The sequence below is a fragment of the Desmodus rotundus genome, chromosome 1, assembly GCF_022682495.2.
Source record: "Desmodus rotundus isolate HL8 chromosome 1, HLdesRot8A.1, whole genome shotgun sequence".
Classification (NCBI taxonomy): Eukaryota; Metazoa; Chordata; class Mammalia; order Chiroptera; family Phyllostomidae; genus Desmodus; species Desmodus rotundus.
The window spans coordinates 66,634,295-66,658,260 of NC_071387.1; the positions used below are offsets into that span (position 1 = coordinate 66,634,295).

At 42.0% G+C, this 23,966-nt stretch overlaps 1 protein-coding gene across 3 annotated transcripts in view; it reads right to left on the reverse strand.

The window, feature by feature from the left end:
* Positions 1-734: 734 nt before the first annotated feature.
* MLLT3 (MLLT3 super elongation complex subunit) overlaps positions 735-23,966 on the reverse strand; it is a 280,687-nt gene continuing 257,455 nt past the window's right edge. For all 3 annotated transcript variants that reach the window (XM_024558267.4, XM_024558268.3, XM_024558269.4), the window contains 3 exons: positions 22,241-22,312; positions 21,047-21,118; positions 735-13,099 (listed from right to left, as the gene is read on the reverse strand). In XM_024558267.4, coding sequence (XP_024414035.1) covers positions 12,968-13,099; positions 21,047-21,118; positions 22,241-22,312 — 276 coding nt within the window. In that variant the 3' untranslated portion in view covers positions 735-12,967. The remainder of the gene's footprint in view (positions 13,100-21,046; positions 21,119-22,240; positions 22,313-23,966) is intronic.

The following is a 23,966-nucleotide window of genomic DNA, read 5'->3' on the forward strand; positions in this document are numbered from 1 at the left end:
CATGCCTAGATGCCACAGAAACTGTGAGATAGTAAAGATGTTGTTTTAAGCTGCTAAATATTGGGGCGATTTTTTACACAGCAATAGGTAACTGATACAAGGATAATGAAAACACTGTGAGATGTAGGTAACAGAGGTTCATGCCAAGTATCGTGAGAGCACAGCAGCTTGGAGTCAGAAGGCACTGAGAGTGTATACCTTGTCGAGAGGAGGAGCTTGGGACCCTGCTTAACAATGCAAAGCTGTCCATGCTACTCCCATTTATCATGCTGCCTGTTTATCCAGTGGATAAAGCGCATGTTTCTGTCTGGCAACAAAGACTGCCGTCACCTAGACTTAGCCCACTTCTCCACTTTTACCTCCTGCTTCCCCGTTACCTGTATCCTACCTTTGAGCAACACCGAACTCAAGGACTAGTTGAGCAATGCGCTCTGTTTTTCCCCTTTGTCCATACTATTCCCTTTTCTTAGAATGCCTTCCTGTGCAGGCTCAGTTACATGCCCACTTGGTGCTCTGTGGAACTCCACGCAAACCTCTACGCCTGTGCCTTCAGTGACTCTCTCATAACGCACATCCTCTCCTCTGCAACCTTTATTTTCTTGTCTAGCACCTCCTCTCACTCTAAGCTCTGTATTGGGCCTCTTCTTCACCTAGGTACCCTCACCACTCATTCACAGTCTGGAAAATAACTTCAGTCAACAACTGATAAAAGAATCACCATGGGATGGATAATAGCCAGGAGGATAAACAATTATTTATTGGTTTAACTATAATTTATACCATGCTATTGCAATAATAGGAGCTTACAATAAAAAGACCTGTATTCAAGAAGGTCAGTGGCACACAAAATCAAATGCCACATGGGAGGAAGAAAAAGCAAAGCCTACGAACTACAGGTAAATTTGTTACAACACAGGGTTACATTTCACTCTAAGTTTGCCCTTAGACAAGCAAGAAAACTCCAAGAATTATTCATTTGTCTACACCTTCCATTTCAGTTTATGTCAAAAATTCCATTAAAGCAAAGGAATGGTTTTCACAAGATTTGTCACATTATTTAGGTTCCCATCCTATGTAACGGTTCTATTCACCAATAATCAAACCAACTGAAAGAGAAAGAGGAGGGGATAAAAAAAAATCAATGTCTAATTTTTATGCCCTTCATGAAATCAGCCTTCCTCCCCATTTGCTACCAACTGAAATTGACAGGCTGACCCAGAATTAAATCAATGTAGGAATCACTCACGGAGTGGAATGTGAAGGGAAAAAAGGTAGCAATTACAGTTTATTAGAGAAAATATCTGTTATGCGGTATAGCCATCAAGTGGAGATATCTGAAGATCCTTTAAAAATATCTTTAAATCAGTGGCACCTTAACATGGATGACTTACATTTTGAAGAAAGAGAAAATACTGGATGATTTTAGACAGTTTATCAAAAATTTGTTCCCATAAAATAGGCTAATTGTCATGAGGGATTTCAATGCAAGATCAATAATGAACCTTGGAGAAAAGGCCTTGAAGCCTGTGAATGTAAATTGACATTGTAGACTGACAAAAAAAATATATATATATACATATTTTCCTGGAGAGTTAACTTACTAGAAATGACCATCATTTTTGGTCTACAGAAGAGAACACATCCAAAGCCTAACGTGAAACCTCTCTTCCTTTAGGTCACAAGCCCAGGTCTGCAATCAAGACTGGGGAGATTCCTGGCGGGGCGCATGCCACTGAGTTTTTAGAGATTGGTTAGGTGCGAGGACATGATGGATGCACTGCTGATTTGACTATGTAAATCCACCGGAAAATCACCTGTGAGGAGGGCTTGACGGCTGTACAAAAATTCAGGCTAACAAAGCTGCTATATGCCACCCCAGGAGAAGGCTACGTCATTTCAGGGAAACAATTTGTTGACCTTGGTTACTGAGTAGAGAGACATGAGAAAATAATGCATTCATTGAAAAGCAAAAAAAAAAAAAAAAAAAGGCAAGAATAACCAGTTATTTTCTATACTTGAATTACTAATAAATTTGATTATGTAAAAGAAACCTTAAAAATGTATACTTGGTGCAGGTTTGTGGAATCAGAACAGACTAAAGCTTTCACTGCCAACATGTTGTCTCCATCAGAGAAAATTCGATTGCTGCACTCATAAGTACTTCTGGTTTATTTTCATTCAGATGGATTTGCATGGATTTGCACCTTTCCTATGCACAGTGCTTTAGAACAGCCCTCCCCTTTCTTATTGCTAACCTATCAGATGACCTAACAAAGCTACATGTCACTTGCCAGGTGACCATCAGCACGCACAAAGTCCAAGCAGAATCACTCAGGGGCAGAAGTATTCCATGCCACTAGTGTGACACCTAGCCCATCTTCCTCACACATGTCCTTCAGACACCACTCGCCCAGCCCCAGGAGTATCGGCCAAATGCCTGGCCTGACAGTGGGTTTGTGGGCTAAATTGCTCTATGTAAGTAAAGACCCAACTTAAAGCCCTTTGCCTCAGGATCCTGGTTAGCCATCAGTGTTCCCTACAATTCCCTGATAAGAACCATCTGGAGCATGTGTTAAACCTGCAGCCCTCTAGGCACTGCCCCCAGAGTCTGGGTCCGGAAGCCAGGGATAGAGATGGACCCCAGGAATGTGTGTTGGTAACAAGTCCCTGATTAGCCTCAGGGACCCCTGGGAAACAAAACCCAGACAGCTGAAAGATTGTTGCTAGGACAGAAGCCCCCCAAATCTAGCTGCACATTAGAATCCCAGAGGAACTTGAACGGTCAGGATTTGTGCCCCAGCCCTCGGCTTATTGCATCAAAATCTCTGGCAGTGGGAACAGGACTTTATTTTTTACACTCCCACGCTGGCTTCACATTAGAATAGTCTGAGGAGCACCTGAAAATGCCGATACCCCAAGCCCTGTGCAGAACTGACTGAGAACTTCTGGAACAGGAGCAGGATGTGAAAGCTCCCTAGGTGATTCTGGTGAAACCGGACCACAGCTGAGCCCATGGGAACCAAGGAGTTAGATGGTGTATGATGAAGCTGAGGTCATCAACCTCTGCATCTTTATTCAACAAGCCAGAGCAGCAAGGAGCAACTACGCACCGACTCTGTGGCCGCCACTGCGGGGCTGGCTCCTCTGTTCCGTCAGCGTAGGGCTTTAAGTTGAACTGTTTATTCAGAGCTATCCTTTAAAAAGCTTGTGATTCAGATCAGATTTTAAAAAATTGCCATCAGCAATGGCAGTAAGAAGGCTGGGAGCCCAGAAAGGCTGTTTAGTCTCTCTGCCAGTTAAGTACCTCGCTTCAAAGAAGTTCCAACCACATGAAGACATTGTTGATCAGGAGTGAAGAGTCTCTATCCCATCGAGATGGAAAGGAAATCCTGTAGCCACAGCTGCTACATTTTCACAAGCTCCTTGGGAGAGTGGCTGGCACATGGTAGGCACTCAATAAATATCTGGTGACTGACTGACTGGATTTCCAGCACCACAGCTAAACCTTAAATAACCTTTCAAGGTGGCTCCCTGAAAATTTTTCTCCAGTTTCTGAAAAAATCACCACCGCAGTAATCAGTAAGTATAAGACCATGAACGATTGGAACTAGTAGCAAGATCGTTTTAATTTTTAACGTGGGGCAAGAAAGTTCTACTCAGATTTTAAGTGGACTGGAACTTCCAGAAGGATGGGGGTCTTAACATGGGCATCTCCCCGTCTGTGGTAGGCACAATAATGGCCCCAACATAGGTGACCACATCATAATCCCCCCAAACTGTGAATAAATTACCTTACATGCAAAGGGACAGATATAATTATGACTACAGATCTTGGTATCAGGAAATTACCCTGGAATTTCTGGGTGGCCTCAAGGTAATGATAAGAGTCTGTACAGGATGGAAGAGGAAGAAGAAGGTCTGAGTCAGAGAGAGGTTTTGATAAGCTACGCTGCTGACTTTGAAGATGGGGGAAGGGGTCATGAGCCAAGGAATGTTATGGCCACTAGAAGCTGCAAGTGACAAGGAAATGGATTCTCCCTAAGGTCTAAATGGTGAGCAGAACCTCTGGCTAACCGAGGTCACAACCTGGGCTTATTCAGGTGAAATGGCCAACATTATCAAGAGGATGGTCCCCTATCCAAACACCCTTCACCAAAGTGGTGACACAGTTGTGTAGAGGACAATGATGATCCCACTGTGTAATCAACCCTCTCCCCCAGATGTCATAAAGTCATGTCTGAAAGCACACGCTCTCCCGCTGTCCCTCTGTGACCCAGGACAGTCGTTGCATGGTTTTGTAGGATTAGGAAGTTTGTAGCCATGCATGGGGAAAGCCAGTGCACTCACAGGAGTCTTGAACCTATGACCTCAGCTTCACCAACATTACCTCCGGCAACTCCAGCAGCTAAGCTCATCAGGTGGAAGTGTGTTCAATTCTGTTTTATGCTCTGAGGCCAGAAAGAGACCTGAAATCTGTGATGTTTTACTTCTGCCTCCCTTTCCTTTTCATGGGCTGGAAATAGTTCAAAGGCAGCAGTTATGTAGCCAGCCAATGGCTGCCCTGAAGAACATGCCTGGAGCACAGCCAGTGGCCATGGCTGTGTGTTACCGGGCGCATCGCAACAGGCTGACAACTGAGGCTGAATGAGAGACCACGCTGGAACAATCGTATGTGTTGGCAAAACTCTCCACCAACAAAGAGAACAGAAAGCTCTCATTAGACTCCACTAGCATAATAAAAATTAAAATCATTACCATCTATTGAGCATTTTACCATAGAACAGGTACAGTGTACTAAGTGCTCTATAAACATCTACTCTTCACAACACCTTTGAGACAGAGGTACACTGCTGATCCCTTCTCACAGGTAAGAAAACCAAGGGTCAGAAAAGCTTCAGCTTACAGGGCTAGGAATGGCAGAGCTGGGATTCAAAACCAAGGCTTTCTGAGTCCAGTGTCTGTGATTTTAGTCACCACACTAGACTGCCTTTAATAGCAGAATAAGAGACGTTTTTGAGAAAGAGGCAGCAGAGAATGACATCAATGTAACAACCCACTTGCAAGCCAAGAGATTTATTCACAGCCATTCACTCAGTATTTTTTGAGTGCTTGTTTTGCACTAAGACTCATGCCAATGAATTGCTAAAATATCAAAGGATATCAGGGAGCAGGACCTGGAGACAGAGTGGAGGACAGCAATACTCCAGAACAGGCTCCAACAGCGACAGACCTGCTGAATGGGCAGCTCCAGCAACATTGTGGGGAGGTTGCCAGCCCCCCGGAAACAGCAGCAGGCAGAATGACTCCATAGGTGGCAATGAAGAGGTAGCCTCTCCAGCAAAGGTGTCAGGTATCCTATGTGGAAAACCACCCAATCTCAACATGCAGTAGGCTCTGGGGACATAGTCAGGGACCAGGGACCCAACATAAGGAACGGGTCCTCCTTGCATATAGTGTAGAAAGAGCTTCTTGTCAATGCTGGCCTTCCATTTACTCAAATGACAGGCTAACACAGGCACAGCGGCGGGGAAGTGAGGGATGGCCCAGGGACAATTCAACCATGAAGGATCTTCAGCAACGTTGAAAATGCCCTTTGCACCCTGGATTCAAAGGCCTGGCCCCTACCATGAGGGAGGTGCTCTCCTGGTACCCTAATGAGCCCGATCAAACACCGTTCATCATACACATGCCTAAGTGGTAGAGAATCTGCGGTTGTGGTTTCAGTTCAACACGTCCCAACATGTGTTCCGGTCCTGGTTTGCCAGACAGCCCAGGCTTACTTGTGTTATCCCTTGAATGGTTAATAGTGTCCCATTTCGTTCTGAAAAATGTCCCAGTTTGGACAGTAAGTTAAATGATCACCTAACCCAGAAAACTACTTTCAGGCATATTAATAGCTACGTCGTCCTGCCCTGGACCTGTAGCACCCCAACTTATGTTGTGAACCTTGAAGAATGAAATCTACTAGACAAACTCTTCTGGTCCAGGAACTTAAAGGCAAAACATCTGTCGTCATCTGTGCACCGCTGTTGTGCTACACACAACTTGGGAAATATTGTGTTACATAAAGTCCAACAAGCTTGGTTGTTGTTGTTAGAACATATGGCTTCTCAGAAATTTAATACTGGAACATGTCATGAATTTTCAAGAGGGTCATATACTAAGCAACTTTTCCAAACTTATTTAAACACAAAATCATTTTTTAATGAAATGTCAAAAGAGATCAGTGTTCCACAAAATGCTCCCACATTTTTGTTCAACAAACATGGGTGCCTAGAATGTCCTGGAATTGTTCTAGGTCCTGGAGAGTCAGCCCTTGTTCAGTGAACAAGACAGCCCTTGTCCTCGTGGGGCTTCCACTCTAGTGGGGAAGACAGGCAATAAGCCTGTAAATAGGTAAATAAAATTTGGACAATGATCTATCCCCAAGCGACTGACAGTCAAAATAAAACCTACAGTATCCACCTCTGAGAAATACTCATGCAGCAGCAGCCCGCTTTCAGACAGGAGCTGGCAATGACTCACGTCTGTCAAGAGCCATCGACAGGCACCATGTTTTCCGAGCAGTAAACATTCCCTTAACAAATCTCTGCTCTGTGAACTGACTGTACCTCATTCAGCGTTCTTGTTCGTATAAATGTGCCTTCGGGAGAGTCCAACTTCTATAGGTTTGTAGACTGTATTCATAATTTGTCTTTAATACTCTTCCCTGGTGTATCTAGACTAAGGTGTTATTGAAAATTGTATCACTTTCAAAGAGATGTTTATAGTTGCCCAGCACCCAGGGAATAAATTAGAACAAATGGAGAGTTACTACATTGTATGCTACCCATCCCACCCCCTAGGGCTGGGATGAGGGACAAGGAGGTGCTTTAGAAAAAAAAAACACGCGCAGACACACAAAAAAACCTCCTACCCTTTGGATCGATTCTGTGCAGAATAGAGACTCATATTTAAATGAATAAGCCAAGTTAAAACTTTCCCTCCTGGAACAAAGCAAAAGGAAAGCCTCTTTATGTTGCAGGGGCCTTAGATGCCACAGCTGAGCCTGTCCCAAAGCTTCCCTCCGCTGCTCGAAAACTAAGCCATCTTGCTGCATTTAGCACTTCTCACCAGACCACCCACCCAGATGCGGATACACAAACCACATGTGTGAGGAATGCTGCTCGGCTAGGAAATCAGTATCAGTATTTCAACCTTATTACTTGCACAGACGGCCTTTTTAGTGCGACTCATTTGTTTTATCTTTTCAATAGCTTTGATTATTTTCTTTTAATGGCCTGGATTTATCCCTTTCTAGTCTTTTGAAACTTCAGAACTCTGTGGTGGGGACTGCATGTGGTGGAAGACACGATTACGAGGGGAAAATGAGCAAATAGCTTTGCCTTCACTCACTGCCTGTCTCCGCACTCCTGTGACCACCTATTCCGTGCGGTTGCCCGGTAGTGCCCTGAGTTAGTACAAAAGTGGCCTCAAGGAGCCTTTCCATTCACACGGTAGACTATTTTTATTGTTATTTAATAGCTATTGAGCCCAGTCACAATTACTGGTTTTTAGTTTGTGCCATGTATTTCTCTTCTTAGCCCTCAGGAATGATGCAGGTTACTCTTTAATTAAGAGAGAATTAAGACCAAGAGGCCAACCTGACAGCCCAGGGCAAGTTAACAGCCTCTGGAAAAGACAGGCATTGACTTTAAAGAAGGGACCACATAAGCAGGAAGGTGTGGATACTGTCCCCCAGCAGAGAAAGCAGAGCACTGAAGGGTTTCCTATTTGGGTGGTATCCTGGGCAAGGAAACCAGTAAAATATGCTTAGTTGCTCTACTCATCAGAACAAACAAGACCATTAGTTTTGGATACTACGCTCCTGAATTACCAAGCAGGGAGGTCTGGGTATCAGGCCTCAGTTAAGCTGCCATCTCCCGCCAGGACTCCTTGCATATCCGAGTGGGAACACAATTGAGAGGCGGTGGAACAAATGTCTTGGGAAAACTGTAGCTCAGCACACTTCCTGTGTGAGACCACTTGGTGACAACATCCTGAGTCTTCAGGGGGCCCAGGATGCCCATCTGGACTTTCTCCAGGCTGGAGAAAAATGCAGGGCCATTATTTTGAAATAAACAAATGAATATCTATGCTGAAACAAGAGAAGAGATTAGTCCAATTCCAGTCTGGTCATTAGAAAGCTTAACTGTCAGCCAAGCCCATCTGGGACTGACGCTTCCACACCTACAGTCACGTTCTGGGAGATAAGATGCAAGACAGTCCGCCACTATCTTCTCCATGGCTTGTCAGCTCGCAGATACTGCTAGTTTCTCAAATTTGATGTCCCTTCACTATTAAAAAGAGCCTTCCATCCAACTCCCTGGCTATTTGCCAAACTAAAAGCATTCTACTCTCTTTGTTGAAGTGGTTTTTCTCCTTCCTGTCTAAGTAAGGTAGCATTTCTTGCTGCTAAAGTAACTGCAGGGCCTCTGTCAGAAGACTGATTCTATCCAGTGCATGTTGTTCAGTTTATGAACAAAAGTTTCCAGAGATATAGGGGAAAATGAAAAAATACCATGCACAAGTAACCTGATTTATTCCAAAAACATGTGCCACCATTTTTTGCCCAACGCTATAGAGTTTAAAAAACGTACTGGTTCTAGGGCACAGAAAACGGTGCTCAGACACAATTGGTTTCATCTCTCCATTCCTTCTTCCTTAGGACCAGCATCTCTTCTTGAGAAAGGGTAGGGGCTCATTTTTCTGTATGCAAAGCAAAACCAAGCTTTGGTCAAATGACTCTTAACAAATCAGTAAGACTATACATTGTAAAAAACATGGAGCCACGATAGATTAGATATGAATTTAAGAAAAACAGCTATTTCTGTCAATCTGTACTTACATTTCAACATGGGTTTTAGAGATGGGAAATACATCTTACGAATGCCTTGTTGTTCACATAATAGCATCTACACACACATACACAGTGTATCTTTCAACAAAACTACACATACACACTCCATTTAAAAAGATACTGACAGATTTATAAAATGTATTGGCCTTGCATTATTAATCTCAAGAATACATTTTTACTTAATTTATTTTTGCACTGCATGGTAGCTCTGGCCACCGTTCAGGATCTGTCAGCATTTCCATCAAAACTCTATTTTCAGAATAGTGGAGTATAAGTGCCAAAATACATATTTACAGTTTACAGACAGTGGTGGCTTTGTCTTCCTTTTAAATTGACTTCTTCGATGCGTCTTTACAAGGAACATTCAGGGATGGCAATGCCTACGTCACAAAAAGCATCATATAAAACAAGGGGTCAAAGATGTAGACTTCCAGCCCGAGACTAAACAGTGGGGACTGACTCCTCTACATTCATTGCAGTTGTAGTAGACTCGGCATCACAGTCTTGGTTTTAGAGCAACAGTCCAAAGCAAGTTTATAATATGCGTGCGTATCTCTGTGTGTGGATGCAGTACACACACAGCGCTCAAGGTGGAAAGTAATGAACATACAGCAAACTACTCCAGAACTGATCACATCCACAGAGAGAAAAATGAACACCAGCCACCAAACACAAACACTGACCATTTCCAACACTGAATACCCAACTCCATTACCTAGGCAGAGTTAAAACATTTAAGATAAAGTCTCTTCTCTTAAACACGTATGTTAAGTCGTTAACATGCACAGGGCTTTATGCAGGCCTGATCAGTCTTTTATAAAGATGAGCTGAGTCTGTAGAAATTATCTGTAGAAACATTATTTTTTTTTGGTGGAAGAAAGCCAAATGTATTGGCTCTTTCCACAAAAAGGTGCATAATTATTCAGATTAGAGAGGTTTGCTTAGCAATTTAAAAATGTTTAGGATGCTCTCCTATGATTTTTTTTTCCCTCTAGTTTAACGTTTTCACATTCTTCCCTACTCTGACACAATATACAAGCATATATAGACATGCCTATTTGTCTACACAGAGAGATGGATTATGGCAAAGGAACAAAACAACTGCAAATGGTGTTGCTGACATGACTGCCACATGCTGAGACAGAAGCACCTGCTCTCCTACTTACTCTGCAGCAAAACCAGAGGCAGCAGCTAATGCATTAGGGCGAAGTTCTGTACATACACTTTTCTCCTCAAATTACTGGGGAAAAATTTTAAAGAAAGTTTATCATATCTGGGCTGGCTCAAACTATATTCACACTCACCCAATTCATTTTATTTGAAACATCTATTTATACGTATATACACCGAAGAAATGAAACCCTGCCATTTTTGTGTGTGTGCTTAAAAACCAAAGCCACTGTCAGGACACACATGTGCCCAGACCATTTTTTAACAGGTTTCAAAGATGAGTGTACAGAAATGTGGCAGAACTGAGTGGGTTCCTTTAAGAGAAGTATAGCTTTTTGAAATTAATTGAAAGGGGATTTATTATTTCTGCATTTATAACTTAGATGAAAGCAAGGGTATAACTTCTAAAAACTTAACAATGAGACTCTTATTCTACCAGAATTTTGTGGAAAACTCCTTTTGTTCATCCACAAGTAGCAGATGGATAGTTTTTCCCAGATTTTGTTATCGACCGCAAACTTACACTGACAGTATTCTGAAGACATTCGCCTTATCACCTGAACTGTGCATCTAAATTTTATCGCTGTAATAATGTCTCTTCTTCTTAACCATTTTGTTTGATCATTTGTGTTACTTAGTTACTTGCTTAGTAACCTAAGGAACAACAACAACAAAATCTTTACATTGCCAAATCAGTTTTTGCCACACAATTTAGTTACAAAAATAAAAATGGCCAAACTACATACACACATTCCTAGTTAAACTACACAGATATTTCAGATACACCACATACATTTCTAGCTTCATTAGGATATGTGAATTAGCAGTTAGAAATTTTAAAGAGTTTTAAATTTTGCAAATAATTCCATTCAAGCACTGGCCTCCCCTTTTACCTGTAAAGTTCAAAACAAAACAAAGCACAACTAAAATCACACGATTCATCAGTCACCTAAAACAACTCAGGAAGTTTCTCTAACTAATCATTGAGAAGTGGACCAGACCACAAATGCTTCAAGGACAGTTTGTGTCAATCATCAAAAATCGTAACATGATTGAAAACGTACATTGTCCTCAGGGAGGATGCTTCAGAGAAGTAATTTACAAGAAGCATGGTTGTATTAATTTTTTTAAAGGAAAAAATAGTGTCTTTGGATAGAAAGAGACAAAGGTAAAAAAAAAAATCCCCCTTTTTAAAATGCAGAAATAACTCCATTATCAATCTTCATTTACATTACTGCCCGAAAGAATGGGTCTGGAAAGCCCGTTGTCTGTACAGACACGAGTTAATCTCTGTATGAAAAGACAGCGTCTGGCATGGGAACAAACACGGGAGACACTGGGCTATCAGCACAGATAGAGACTTTCTTAAGGCTGATCCAGTGAACGAACCTTTGGATCCAGAAGTATTTCTTCATTTTTCTTTTTAGTTGAGTTCCTAGCAAAAACTTGAAAGATGAGCTGTTTTCACTTTGCATTTTCTCCATTTATGGAGGGGATGGAATAATGACACCAAAAGTACTTTGGTTTTGTTTTTTGTTTTTTTCTTTAAAAATAATTTGCTTTCTTTTGCATGCCACAGGAAAGGTTTCTAGTTTCGAAACAGGGTACATCAAGAACAAAAATATCCCCCCTCCCCAACCACCTTTATTTTCACCAATACAGGAAATCCTTCTGGAAACATAAGCACGTGACTAAACAGGTATCGAACCACTGAATCTACAAGTTAATACATAATCTGTTACAGCAGAATAACCAAGAATTTCCCCCAAGGATTTTAATTTTCCAAATATAAAAAGAGTCTAAGGGGATCATATGTGAACAAACAAAAATCTCTTATTCCAGGTTTTATGGTTAAGATGAATGACACACTGGCAGCTGAAGAAAGCTGAAGCTCTTACTAATAAATAGATCCAAATTAAGAATTTCTACAACATTTCTTTAGAAAACAGAACCAGAATTCCTTTTTGTAAAACTGATGATCCTCTGGAATGCCTTTACTTCCGTATTTATCTAATATTGTAACAGTGACACGGACACCAGAGTGAGTGCTGACGACAGCTCAACAGTGCTGGGGGCAGGACGTTCACGCGTACACTTCTGTTTGCAAGTCCTACAGGTTTGTTGACTAAGGCTAGACAGGAAGTCACGATCCTATTTGGTGCTTTTTCTACCATGGTCCAAGATCATTGTATGGATACAGCCAAGGACTGGGCCCCGACTTTCAGGAGAAAGACCACAAAGAAGAAAATCGGGGTGGTTATTTGGTCCCCCCAGTTGATCGTCTGTGTCCTAGAACTGGAAAAACACAAGGTGGAAAAACAGACTGCAACGAGTCAAAGGAGTTGGAAAAAGTTGGTGGAGAGCGGCACGGTATACGAGTAAGGTCACTGGGCTCGGGATGGCAAGGGCGCTGCATTGAAAGAGCATCCACGGGACCAAGTACTTATAATGTCTTGTGGTGTCATTCCCTCAACGACTTTCGGGTATCTGTATGCAATAATAAATAGATCAGTTATGTAATAAGGCAGTGTGTTGAATACGCATTCGTCCTGTGGAATGAACCACCACAGAGAGAGATACATGATACCATACACATTCTTTAAGTTTTCTTGTGTTGTGTTTGATTTGTTTGTTTTCAAGGCTATCCAGGCAAACTCTTCCCGGGGATTTCCTTGGAGAGAAGAGTGGTCCGCTGAGGCTGGTTTGCTTAACCTCTCCTTTATCAAGAGATGATGACTGGCTTCAAAGAAAAATAAAGCTGAAGGTTGCTTGATTTTTATTTTTTCCCTTTTGGTTGCATCATTCTGAGTGTTTTCTTATAAACAACAACAACAAAAAAATCACAACCAAAAAAAAAAAAAACCCCAAGAGTTTTTGATGCATCCAGTTGTTGTACCCTCAGGATGTTCCAGATGTTTCCAGGTAACTCTGTAGTTTACGGACTGTGGTTTTGTCCAGCGAGCAAAGGTCAAAATCAAATGTTGTGTTTGTGATATGAAAGTGTCCAGTTTCTTCTATAAGGTTCACAATCTAGAAAAGAAGAGAAAGTTTGGACAATAATAAATGGACATTAAAAAGCAAAGAGAGAGAGATGGAAGGGGTCAAATATGGAACATCTGACATATATAGTAAGAAGTTCCTATACTATTAAGGGCACCAAAGTGTCTCTTAGCCAATTTGTAAGCCAAAGGAATATTAACCCTTTGAAATTCTGAATGAGAGCAGATTACTTGTTCTCATCATTCATATCCTTTAAACTGCTTCATGCTTTCAGGTTATCAACAAACTATTTTACCGTAGAGGTAGGAATGAGAGTGGATTGTTAGGGGGAGATACAGTTTCAAGACCACTTTAACTCTTAGTTATTGACTGAATGGAGAGTAACTATACCTACTACATATATGGAAATCCCGGTCTGGAATTAACAAAATTCCTTACTTAAAAAAAAAGTGCACACACACACACACACAAACGCATCCACACATATATAGTGAAGAACATTTTTCTTTCTGATTACATTATTGTTGAACTTTTAAAAAGTGCAGGAACCCACAAAGAAAAAAATGGAAACCATGTACGATTTCCCCCCCTGAAGATCATGGGTAGTGAGTGACTGGAAGCGGGGCTTCAGGGAGCCTTCTTAGGGTGCGGGAACCATGTTGTTGCTTAGATATAAAAGATGCATTCACTCTGTTAAAATTTGCATAGCTTTACACTTTGTTATACCTCAACAAAAAATGAATAAAAATCTCTATTTATTACTTATAGTCATGTTCAGTTGGCTCCCTGGTATATTTGGGGGTGATAAGTTATTAACCTGAGAAAGGATGCCTTTGTCTCCCCGTTTGGAATAGTTACACCTCATTTCTTATTGCATCGGCTCCAACCTTCAGAAACGTGACACAGAAGTGGTGACAGAGGTACTGCTGTCTTGCCCTGGCTTTCAGGAGGACACATCCAAGATTTCAACATTAAGAATGCTGGTTATTGGCTTGAGAGAATCTTTTACCATGTTATGTGTCTTTTTGTTCCTATTTTATTAATAATTTTGATCAGAGATGGATGCTGTGCCTGGGTAGTGTGGGATTTAGATACGCTTGCTGTGGGTCAAAGGGGATAGAGGGGGCTGACTGCAGTAAGCTGTGTGTGTGGGAGGGGGGATGGGAAATCAGCACCAAGATGAAAGATAAAATACACAGAGAAAACTGGCAAATTCTTCCACTTATTTTTAGTTGTCTCTATTATTCCCTTTCTATCACTTAGTTATAATTCTTGTTGGTTCAATAATCTTAAAAAAGAGAAAAAATACTTTTAATTAATTAGCCTATTCATTTAATGACATTTTAGATTACCTAATTGCAGGTTGAACACAGCAAAAACTTTTGACATTATCTTCTTAAAATTAATTTTCTTAAAAAAAAGTAATTTGTGAACGATTCCACACGGGTTAGTGGCTCTCAACAGAAAATGTGCTCCCCGTTCCTGACACATTTGACTTCCACAGAAGCGTAGGCCTTGTGAGCCTTGTCCATGGTCACACAACTCCAGACTGAGCTGCCATCACCTTATTCGATCTTTGAGACTATTTTTTTTTACAGATAAAACTATTGGTTCAATAATGAAACAAGTTACTCCCATTGCAAAACCATGACATACACGATCGACTGCCTACCTGATATCCATTTATTCCTTCTTCTTTACTAACAGAAGCTTGATTTTCCGGGAGGGGCAACACACCCGGCTACAGTACCTGCCCCTCCAGACCCACACGCAGCCCTCAGTAGTACCTCTATTTACAATTTATTTTTCACAAATCACTGGGCTTTCGGGAAAATTTTAGCAAACGTGTGGACAACGGGCATGTGCCTTTGCCCTCTTCCTGTCTGAGATGAAGAGGCAACCCTGGAAGTGCAATGGCTGTCTCCCCCTCACGGGGACGAATGCACAATGTGAAAGATGGCCGAGCAGGAAGGCCAGAAGTCCACATCCTCAGTGGCATCTTTTAAGCCACCACACTGACTATAAATTACTTACATCCAGGTCTGTTATTATGGGGGGTAGGTGGAGAGGGAGCCTCCCTTGCTTAAAGCACTGGACCTAAGGTTCTAATACATGCACCAAGAGATTACTAAAAGGGGTATTCCCAACTGTGGCTAAACGACAGCATTCACATAAGAATTTAGCAAGCAGGATGATCTTGTTATTAACACTAAATGATCTAAAATGGACCCTCATTCTTTAAGTTAGTTAACAGTTACAGAGCTTTGGGTAAGTGACACACGCATCTACACACACACAGAGACATACGCCCAGCTACGTCCACACACACACACATCTACACACACACAGAGACACACGCCCAGCTACGTCCACACACACACACACATCTACACACACACAGAGACACACGCCCAGCTACGTCCACACACACACACATCTACACACACACAGAGACACACGCCCAGCTACGTCCACACACACACACATCTACACACACAGAGACACACGCCCAGCTACGTCCACACACACACACATCTACACACACACAGAGACACACGCCCAGCTACGTCCACACACACACACATCTACACACACACAGAGACACACGCCCAGCTACGTCCACACACACACACATCTACACACACACAGAGACACACGCCCAGCTACGTCCACACACACACACATCTACACACACACAGAGACACACGCCCAGCTACGTCCACACACACACACATCTACACACACAGAGACACACGCCCAGCTACGTCCACACACACACACATCTACACACACACAGAGACACATGCCCAGCTACGTCCACACACACACACATCTACACACACACAGAGACACACGCCCAGCTACGTCCACACACACACACATCTACACACACACAGAGACACACGCCCAGCTATGTCCACACACACACAAACCTTTCAAGGCAATCATAGTTACTACGTATTTCACATCGATTGACTTAAGAGTACCTTCCAGAGTAAATTCTTTTTCGCCCCATTGTGTAGAAATACTATAGAAATGTGTACACTTCAGGGGAGACACAAACAGCCTCTTCAGAGCTCTTTCTGGATAGAAACAAATAGCCTTTTAATTGATACAATGGAGACAAATGACAATTATTCCAGAGTGTGATTCATCTCCCCAACTAGCAGGCCAGCAGGTAAAGGACAAAGCATTCAGAATAGAGTCCTGGCTTTGGCTTATGGAGTTCTACTCTGCTCACTACTTTAAATGGCATTGAATGGCACTGGACAGGACATTAGAACCTCTGAGCCTCAGTTTCCTCACCTACAAAATGAGGAAAATGCCAACTGTTCTGCCATCCTACAGCGCCGTGCAGAGGCTCCAATAAGATATGGTAAATGAAGCTCCTTTATAAACTGCACTACTACACGGAGCAGGGCAATGCGACTGTAACTACCATATAAATATAAAGTTATCCTTGACTATCTAGGCAGTAACTCCACAGCACAGGGATGGCCAGACCCCGGGCTCTTTCCTGCTCCCCTCATTGACTGCCAGCCGTTTCATTAGCACTAAAACAGACGAAGCAGGGAAAACGCCAGAAGCTAAAACTCAGAAAAGACCTACTTGGATTTAAAAAAAAATAATTATAAGAAAAGTTTGCAGGGGGGAGGGAAGAAGGCAGGAACAGTAGTTGAAGGAAATTAGTTGAAATGACAAACTAAAACCACAATGTGGGGGTTAAGGAAGTACAGCCCCACATTTTCCCTGGAAAATGACAGGTACCTTACCCTTTTATGTAAATAGCTTTCTGTGACTCGATATAGCTGCTCAGTAATTACTTCATAAGTAGAAAACAGAAAAATACCTTTTTGAAAAAGCCACTTGATTTTAAAGCAAATAAACACATTTGCCCACTAGGGAATTCAGCTTAGTCATCTCACATGCATTGTAATATCTTGTAGGTTTCCAGGGCTTCAATCACAGTCCTCCTACTTCCTCCATAACCAGTGCGTCCCACCCCGCCTGCAGCCACAAACACACAAAGATATAAAGGGGAACTGATCAATCTCACCAAATGAGCCCCACGTTTGTATGGGTGCCTATAGGAACACATCAAGGCAGATGCAGAGACAGCCTAAAAGCAGAAGTAGTGGCAGCAATTGGGGGCATTCGGGACTATTTGTCAAAGGGAACGGCATTAATAATTTGAGTTATTAGAGCATGTACCCATGTCCTCAATTAGGTAGACTTCATAAAGAAAAATAAATGTGGGCTCCTTTCCCGGAATCCTGATAGTTAGAACATCAGAAACACAGCGTTAACATGCTTTTCCTCCCATGACACAAGCCACAAAGCCTGAAAACACCACGGCAGTCCCCGAAGGACACCACTCTGCCTTTCTGTCAGCATCCCCTGCTCTGTTGATGCAGTGTGGCCCTACCTCAGTGTCAGTACCCTGCATCATACTGCAATAACAAATGCCTCTCCAAAACAATAATAAGAGAGGGTGACTGCAGGCAAGAAAAGCAGGCAAGGACACAGGGTCCGTGTGGGAAGTGGAAGAGCATGCACACTGCTTAACGCATTCTTGAGATGATGGTCGCTGTGAAAGGCTCATGATGGATTATTTCTTGGCTACCGTGAGGGCTTTTTTTTTTTTTAAAGAAGGAAGATCCACTTGTTAAATCAGCGATTCCTTCCCCTAACCCTGGTTTTTAATTATAAAAAGGTAGAAGCATTATTGTTAGTCTGATTATGTATTTTTAAAACCAGGGTTCTTTCTACCTGTAGCAGCCTCCTAACTGAGTGGGTACTAGTAGACAAGCTCTGTTTCACCTGCGTCTGCTCAGAGCGGAGTCTGGGTGGGGATAAGTTAGGTCTTCTCATAGAACACAGGTGGCAAACACAAGGCCTGCGGGCCAAATCTGGCCCTCCACGTTATTTTATCCGGCCTGGCACCTTGTTTCTACTTGGTGGCAGTGCCGAGCTCTCACTTAACTGTTAAGGAGTAGTTACATTTATACAGTCCTAAATTACATTTGGCCCTTTGAAGGCAACCACGAGGCTGATGTAGCCCCTGGTGAAAATGAGTCTGACACCCCTGCCATAGAATGACCGTGGCCATGGACTGGGGAACACTGTCTTGCCATGTGACGTGTGCCCTACCTTGGGTTAAGAGGCAGACTGTCAGCCCTCCATCTACAGGGGATTCTAAAACATGACAGGCAATTTCCCAGGATGGAGAAAAATCACTTTCAGCAGAGCATTCCTCAGAGAGGGGTCTCCATGTTGTTAGAAGGAATACGTGATACCCCACTCACTCCCCATATCCCGGAAGATAATTCTAAAAGTGTAATAGAATTATTAAATGACTAAATGTTATCTAAATGACTAAAGTATCCTTGAAGGAAGCCCTGACTTTTTCCCTCCTCTGTAGGAAGCAAATCCAGACTCAGAGCTGGATTGCTGAGGAGTTTAGCAGTGCTCCATCTCCCTTTCCAAATAAAGGCAGAACATGTGGCTTAAAGAAGAATCAAATTATTAATCTGTCCTGTAACTGACATATCCAGGTGTGACTGTATCCACTGTACTGTATTTTTACCTCATGGAGAAGTGGCTTAACACAGGCTCTTGATGCAATGCTTTCTGTTCGTTTAACTAGCTGTTGGGCACCAGGGCTGTGTGCCCCCAGATTAATACAAAGATATTAATCACCTTCTGTGAGCCAAATAAAAGAGTCAGAGTGGATTCAATGCATTTAATAGGAAAAGACCTAGGATGTGATCCTGGGCTACTAGAAATTCTGTCTCAGGTGTCAGGTCTGCATGGCAAAGAATACATAGACTGTGGAATGCACTCCATGACAGGACAGCTCTCAAGGTGCAGAGTAGCACTGGTCCTCCGTAGTGCTAGGTTTTACAATAAGAATTAATTAAGCAGTAAACCGTGACAGGACATGCATCATGGTATCATAATCACAAGCCTCAGCTGCATTACAAGGCAAAAGGCCAAAGACGAAGAGCTTTCAAGCAGCCTGGGAATGCAATTAGGGTGAAACGCTGTGCGCCCTTGAGTGCCTTTATGCCAGGTTAAAAATTCATAAAGATCACTCTCTCCCTCTAGAACACTAAAATAATCCACTTCGACGGAAGTCTCAAGTTAAGCCATCCTCCCTCAGAACTCTTTCAAAGGTCAAAATAAAGGACAATGTGAAATTGGGAATGCCAGCGACACCCCAAGGTAAGACTGTGCCCAGTGGCCTAGTATCCTTCACTCACTGGCTGGGCTTCCTTTGTAAAGGTGTCCCAACCCTGTCCAAACATCTGTCTCCCCCTCCTGCCAGACTCACTATTTGGGCCCAGCTTGTATGTTAATAGCTTTATCGGACAATTGCTCCACAGTGGTTCAGAGCTGGCATTTGGGAGGGGAAGAGGGGGAGGTCAGCTAATAAAGTTACCATCACCATTCGGTCAATTAGCCCCAAATAATTGGTAAATGGCAGGCCAAACAGTTTTGAGTTCTGCAGAAGAAAGCTGAAGAAAAATATTAGTGAAGTCTCAGGGTAAGCTACTTTACCCATACTCGCTTAAATGGAATTGCAACTTAGACCTAATTAAGAATCATAGCTCTGTAGTCTTTTGTTCAAATCTGAAACTCTAGAACGGTTAAAAAGCTTATCAGACCAATCAGGAAACTTGGCAAGCCTGAGAGTGTGTATTTATAGATTTAAGCAAAAATGTACACAGAATATAAATGTAACCATCAGCCATTAAACGTTAAAAAACCACACGTGTGCACACACACAGCTGGGGTAGATTAAGTATGAACTCCAAGTCATTTGAAAGTGGTAAAAAAAAAATATTAACAGTGAAATAATCTACAAACCTATGCTGGAATTTAGAACACAACCTTCCCTTTGGGTGTTAAAGAAAAAATATTTTATCAATAGCCACTGTTAATGCAATGGACACACATAACTGTATGAAAGCTAAAAACCACCCCTCTTATCTTCTCAAAACATCAAATTGTACTAATAGAAGTTTCCCCACTCTACAAGTATTCCACAGTTGAGTTCATAATAATAGAATGTATGTTTCACAAGATAAGAGAAATGAGGGAAATATTTATTTTCCTTAGAACATAATTGGCAAAAGGTTACTAAATTGAATCATAAATGTTTACAACACTTGACTGAAATTCTTATCACTGTTTTCCCATGAAACCAGAAGCCTGGCCCCGAAGGTTTCTGCATTTCTACTATCCCCTCCCTCAGCCCACGTCCCAGCATCAGCCGGCTGAGGGATCGGTCTATTCCAGCACCATCGCCTCTACAAGTGCCTGGTCTTCACTGCTCATGGCACCAGGGAAGGGAGATAATCACCACAAAGCTCTAAAGCAGACTTCCAGGTAGCCTCGGAAGTGAGCATGCTCCCAAAATACAGTTGACCCTTGAACAGCACAGAGGTTAGGGGTGCTCCCCGACTCCCGCACAGTTGAACATCCACGTATAACTTTTGACTCTCCCAAAACTTAACTACAGTCCCTCGGTATCTGCAGGATTTTGGTTCCAGGACTCCATAGCCAAACCCTCAGATGCTCAAGTTCCTTGTATAAAATGGTGTAGAACAGTGCATACTGTCGACCTCCTGCACACACAGATTCCCAACTGCAGGTCGAAAATACTGGGTTTGGTTTTTTAGGGGGGGTTAAAATTTTTTATTTATTTATTTTTTTATTGTTGTTCGATATTACTGTTTTCTATCCACAGCTGGTTGATAGGAAGGGCCGACTGTATATTCATTGAAAAATATCTGCATATAAGTAAACCAGTGCAATTCAAACCCATGTTGCTCAAGGGTCAACTGTACTTCTGCAGGTGGCCTTGGCTGGCAGGGTGGGGCTGGTGTGGCCTCCTGGTGCTCTCACACTGCCCCAGGACAAACTAGGCCTTGAGGCTTAGTGGAAAGGGTTGTGCTAAAATGCATTTCTCACCTGCTGCAGAATGTGTCTTTCCCTCAAGGTCATTAACCTTCTGTGAAGCTCTACCAGTTCATCTAGGTATGCCTGAAAGAGAAGAGTATCCCCAAAGAACAAGCATGTTAGGAAGCAGTTCAAAAAAACAGGACTAAATAAACAAGAACATACAAGCAGCAACTGGAGATCCCTCATTCTACCGCAATCAGGCTGCGTGGATTCTGTGCCCAAGGCCCTAGAAGATCAAGTCTGTCTTGGCCAACTATTGCCTTTATCAAGCCAGCTTTTTTAAAAGGAACAATTCGTATACTTGTTTTCTCTCAACAAGATTCAAGTGAACCTCACTACTCCCAACAATGCCTCTAGAGAGAAGGGGAGCTCAATGATAAGTTGCGAGGTGTCGGAGTCTACTTTAATTTTTAAAAATTCATCTGTCTTAGAATCTTTTTAACTACAATAAAAAGTCTAAGTTTGAACACAGAAGTACCCACGCACATTACCATTTATTCCAGGGCAAATTCTTAAAATAAAAATAAAAAAGCCTTCCCCATTAGCAAACATATCTAACATTACTAGTGAACAGGAAGTGAAAGAACAGAAAAATGTCTTATGAGAAATAGAGATTACTATCCAAATTAGCACGTGGCTTATTAAGAGCTCCCCTGAAAAGGCAGAGGTGACCTCTCCTTCCACATGCTCAGACCCATGAGTCTTTGTTAGCATAGCTGCATGGGTATTCCTACCACTATTTGCAATGAAGGCAAAGGAGAGGTCTGTGAAGCATTAGCCAGGCCTGTCCTGACCCTGCAAAGCACTTCAGGACACTGCCCACACCAGGAGACTAACCCCCAACAGGTCTTGCCGTCCGATTTCAGGTGAATGATGCACACTTGGGGAAAGCACAGTGTGCTAGGGTCAGATGCCCTGCTCACTTACATCTGACATTTCTTCACCCTCTAACTCCACCCCAAGTCTCTTATCTCCCAATTTAATGTGCCTGAAATCCCTGCCACCATGTAGGCACCAGGGCAAATGATAGCATAAGGCCAACCTTAATACGAGAAAGATAAGGAAGACTTGGAAAATAAACTACTCTCGGGCACTTCTGATGAAGACAATGAAAGGAGAACCAGCCAGGATGATCAAGAGAATCAGAAAGAAACAGAGGACAGGTCAGTGCTGCAGCATCAGAGTAAAGGACTGGAAACCTACCTTGTCACATTCACCATTCTTTATTTGCTTATCTGATTTGCTTTGCTTTATTGGACTTTTCACTTCAAGAATCTAGGGATCCAAGAGAAAGAACACTGTCAAATTTGGTTTCAAGCACTTCTCAGCTAGCCAGCCACCTAAACAAAGGCACGTATGGATGAAATGTCATATGATAGCATCGTCTTCCAAATAGGTTTCTCCTCTATACATTCTCTTTCTTCTCTTCTAATCTTACTTTTTCTTGGGAAACAAATTAGTTATATCTAAAATGCTGACTCAGAGCAATAGAAAAATTTTTAAAAGTTGACAATATGGAAATGGATCTAAGCTTCCAAGGCTGCTGCTTCTTTGTGACAATACTCTCACACATACGTACAACAGCTCAGTTATCCTGGATTATAGTTCCCTCAGGCAAGAATTTTCTCTGACTCATTCTGCTGTTTCAGCTACCAGTGCTCAGTACACTAGAGATGATAAAACAAAATTTCAAATGCCCATTTTACTCCCTGACTTTTAGATTCTAAAAATTAATCTCCTAACTTGGTGCGGCTTTGGAAATAAAGACGGCCACCAGTGACACTGGTTGTTCCCAAGTTGGGATCCTCCAAATCCAGAAATAAAAAGCCAGGACTGTCTTCCCAGTTTCCAGAACTGCTGTCCTTACGCATGATAAAGCACCAGGTGCCTTTCCTTTCATCTGAACTGATTACGGCTTAGGTTATGAGCAGTAGTTCTGCACACTACTCAGAAGCTTCCCTGGAGAGCTAGATTTCTAATTAATAAAAACAAAAACCATATTATCACTTAATAAATTCAGTTGATTTAATAGAATCTGCAAAATTGAAAATTATGAGGAAAATATTTTTAAATAACCCTTGCTTAAAATGACTGAAAACCACTGAATTTATATTTGAGTGTTTACAAATGTACATAATCATAAAAAGTAAAGTAATTTATCTTTTTCATCATTACCTTATTATTGAGGTGTTATAATCTGAAACTTATGTTAAGGTCAAAAATGCCAAATAAAGCATATTTAAGAAGTCTCATATTCCTACTGCTCTTTATCCATTCTTTGTTCTAACATACACATACACACACAAACACACAAATCACAGGCAAATCACAGTTCTGTTCCAAGGTCCATAATATTCCATATCACAAAGAAGATTTTAAAAACGAGTCCACCTTTAATTTGTAGTGTAATGAGCCCTGATTGTGCTCAGAAACCTAGGTTCAGGTCCTAACCATGCCATTTAATATTTCAGGGCCTCAAAAAGTGAGATGAAATAAGAGAGATTAACAAGATAATGTCCAGATACTTAGCTGTAGAATTTTATACTACTGAACATTTTACTTTTTGAGGATAGGGCCATGACATTCCAGAAAAGACCAGATACTTCTATAAGGGTTTATGTTTCCTTTGACTTTAGAATGCATGGATAAGAAGTGAGCTTCTTTCTAACAGTCTTTCCTAAGAATTGCCTTTATTCATTTTTAACATTAAGATAAACCAGATGACCACTTTGACCAGGCTAACTTAAAACACAGTACTTTCGGCAATACAAGGAAATTACTTAGTAGCAGAAACAAGGTAATCATTTTTTTTTTTTTGAAACATGGTCCACTGTGAGCGAAACCAAACACTCCACTACATTCAGAATTTGCTTCTCTCTATTGTTGCTGGAAGAGAGACCTCAAGGGAAAACTCCATGCGGAGACCTAG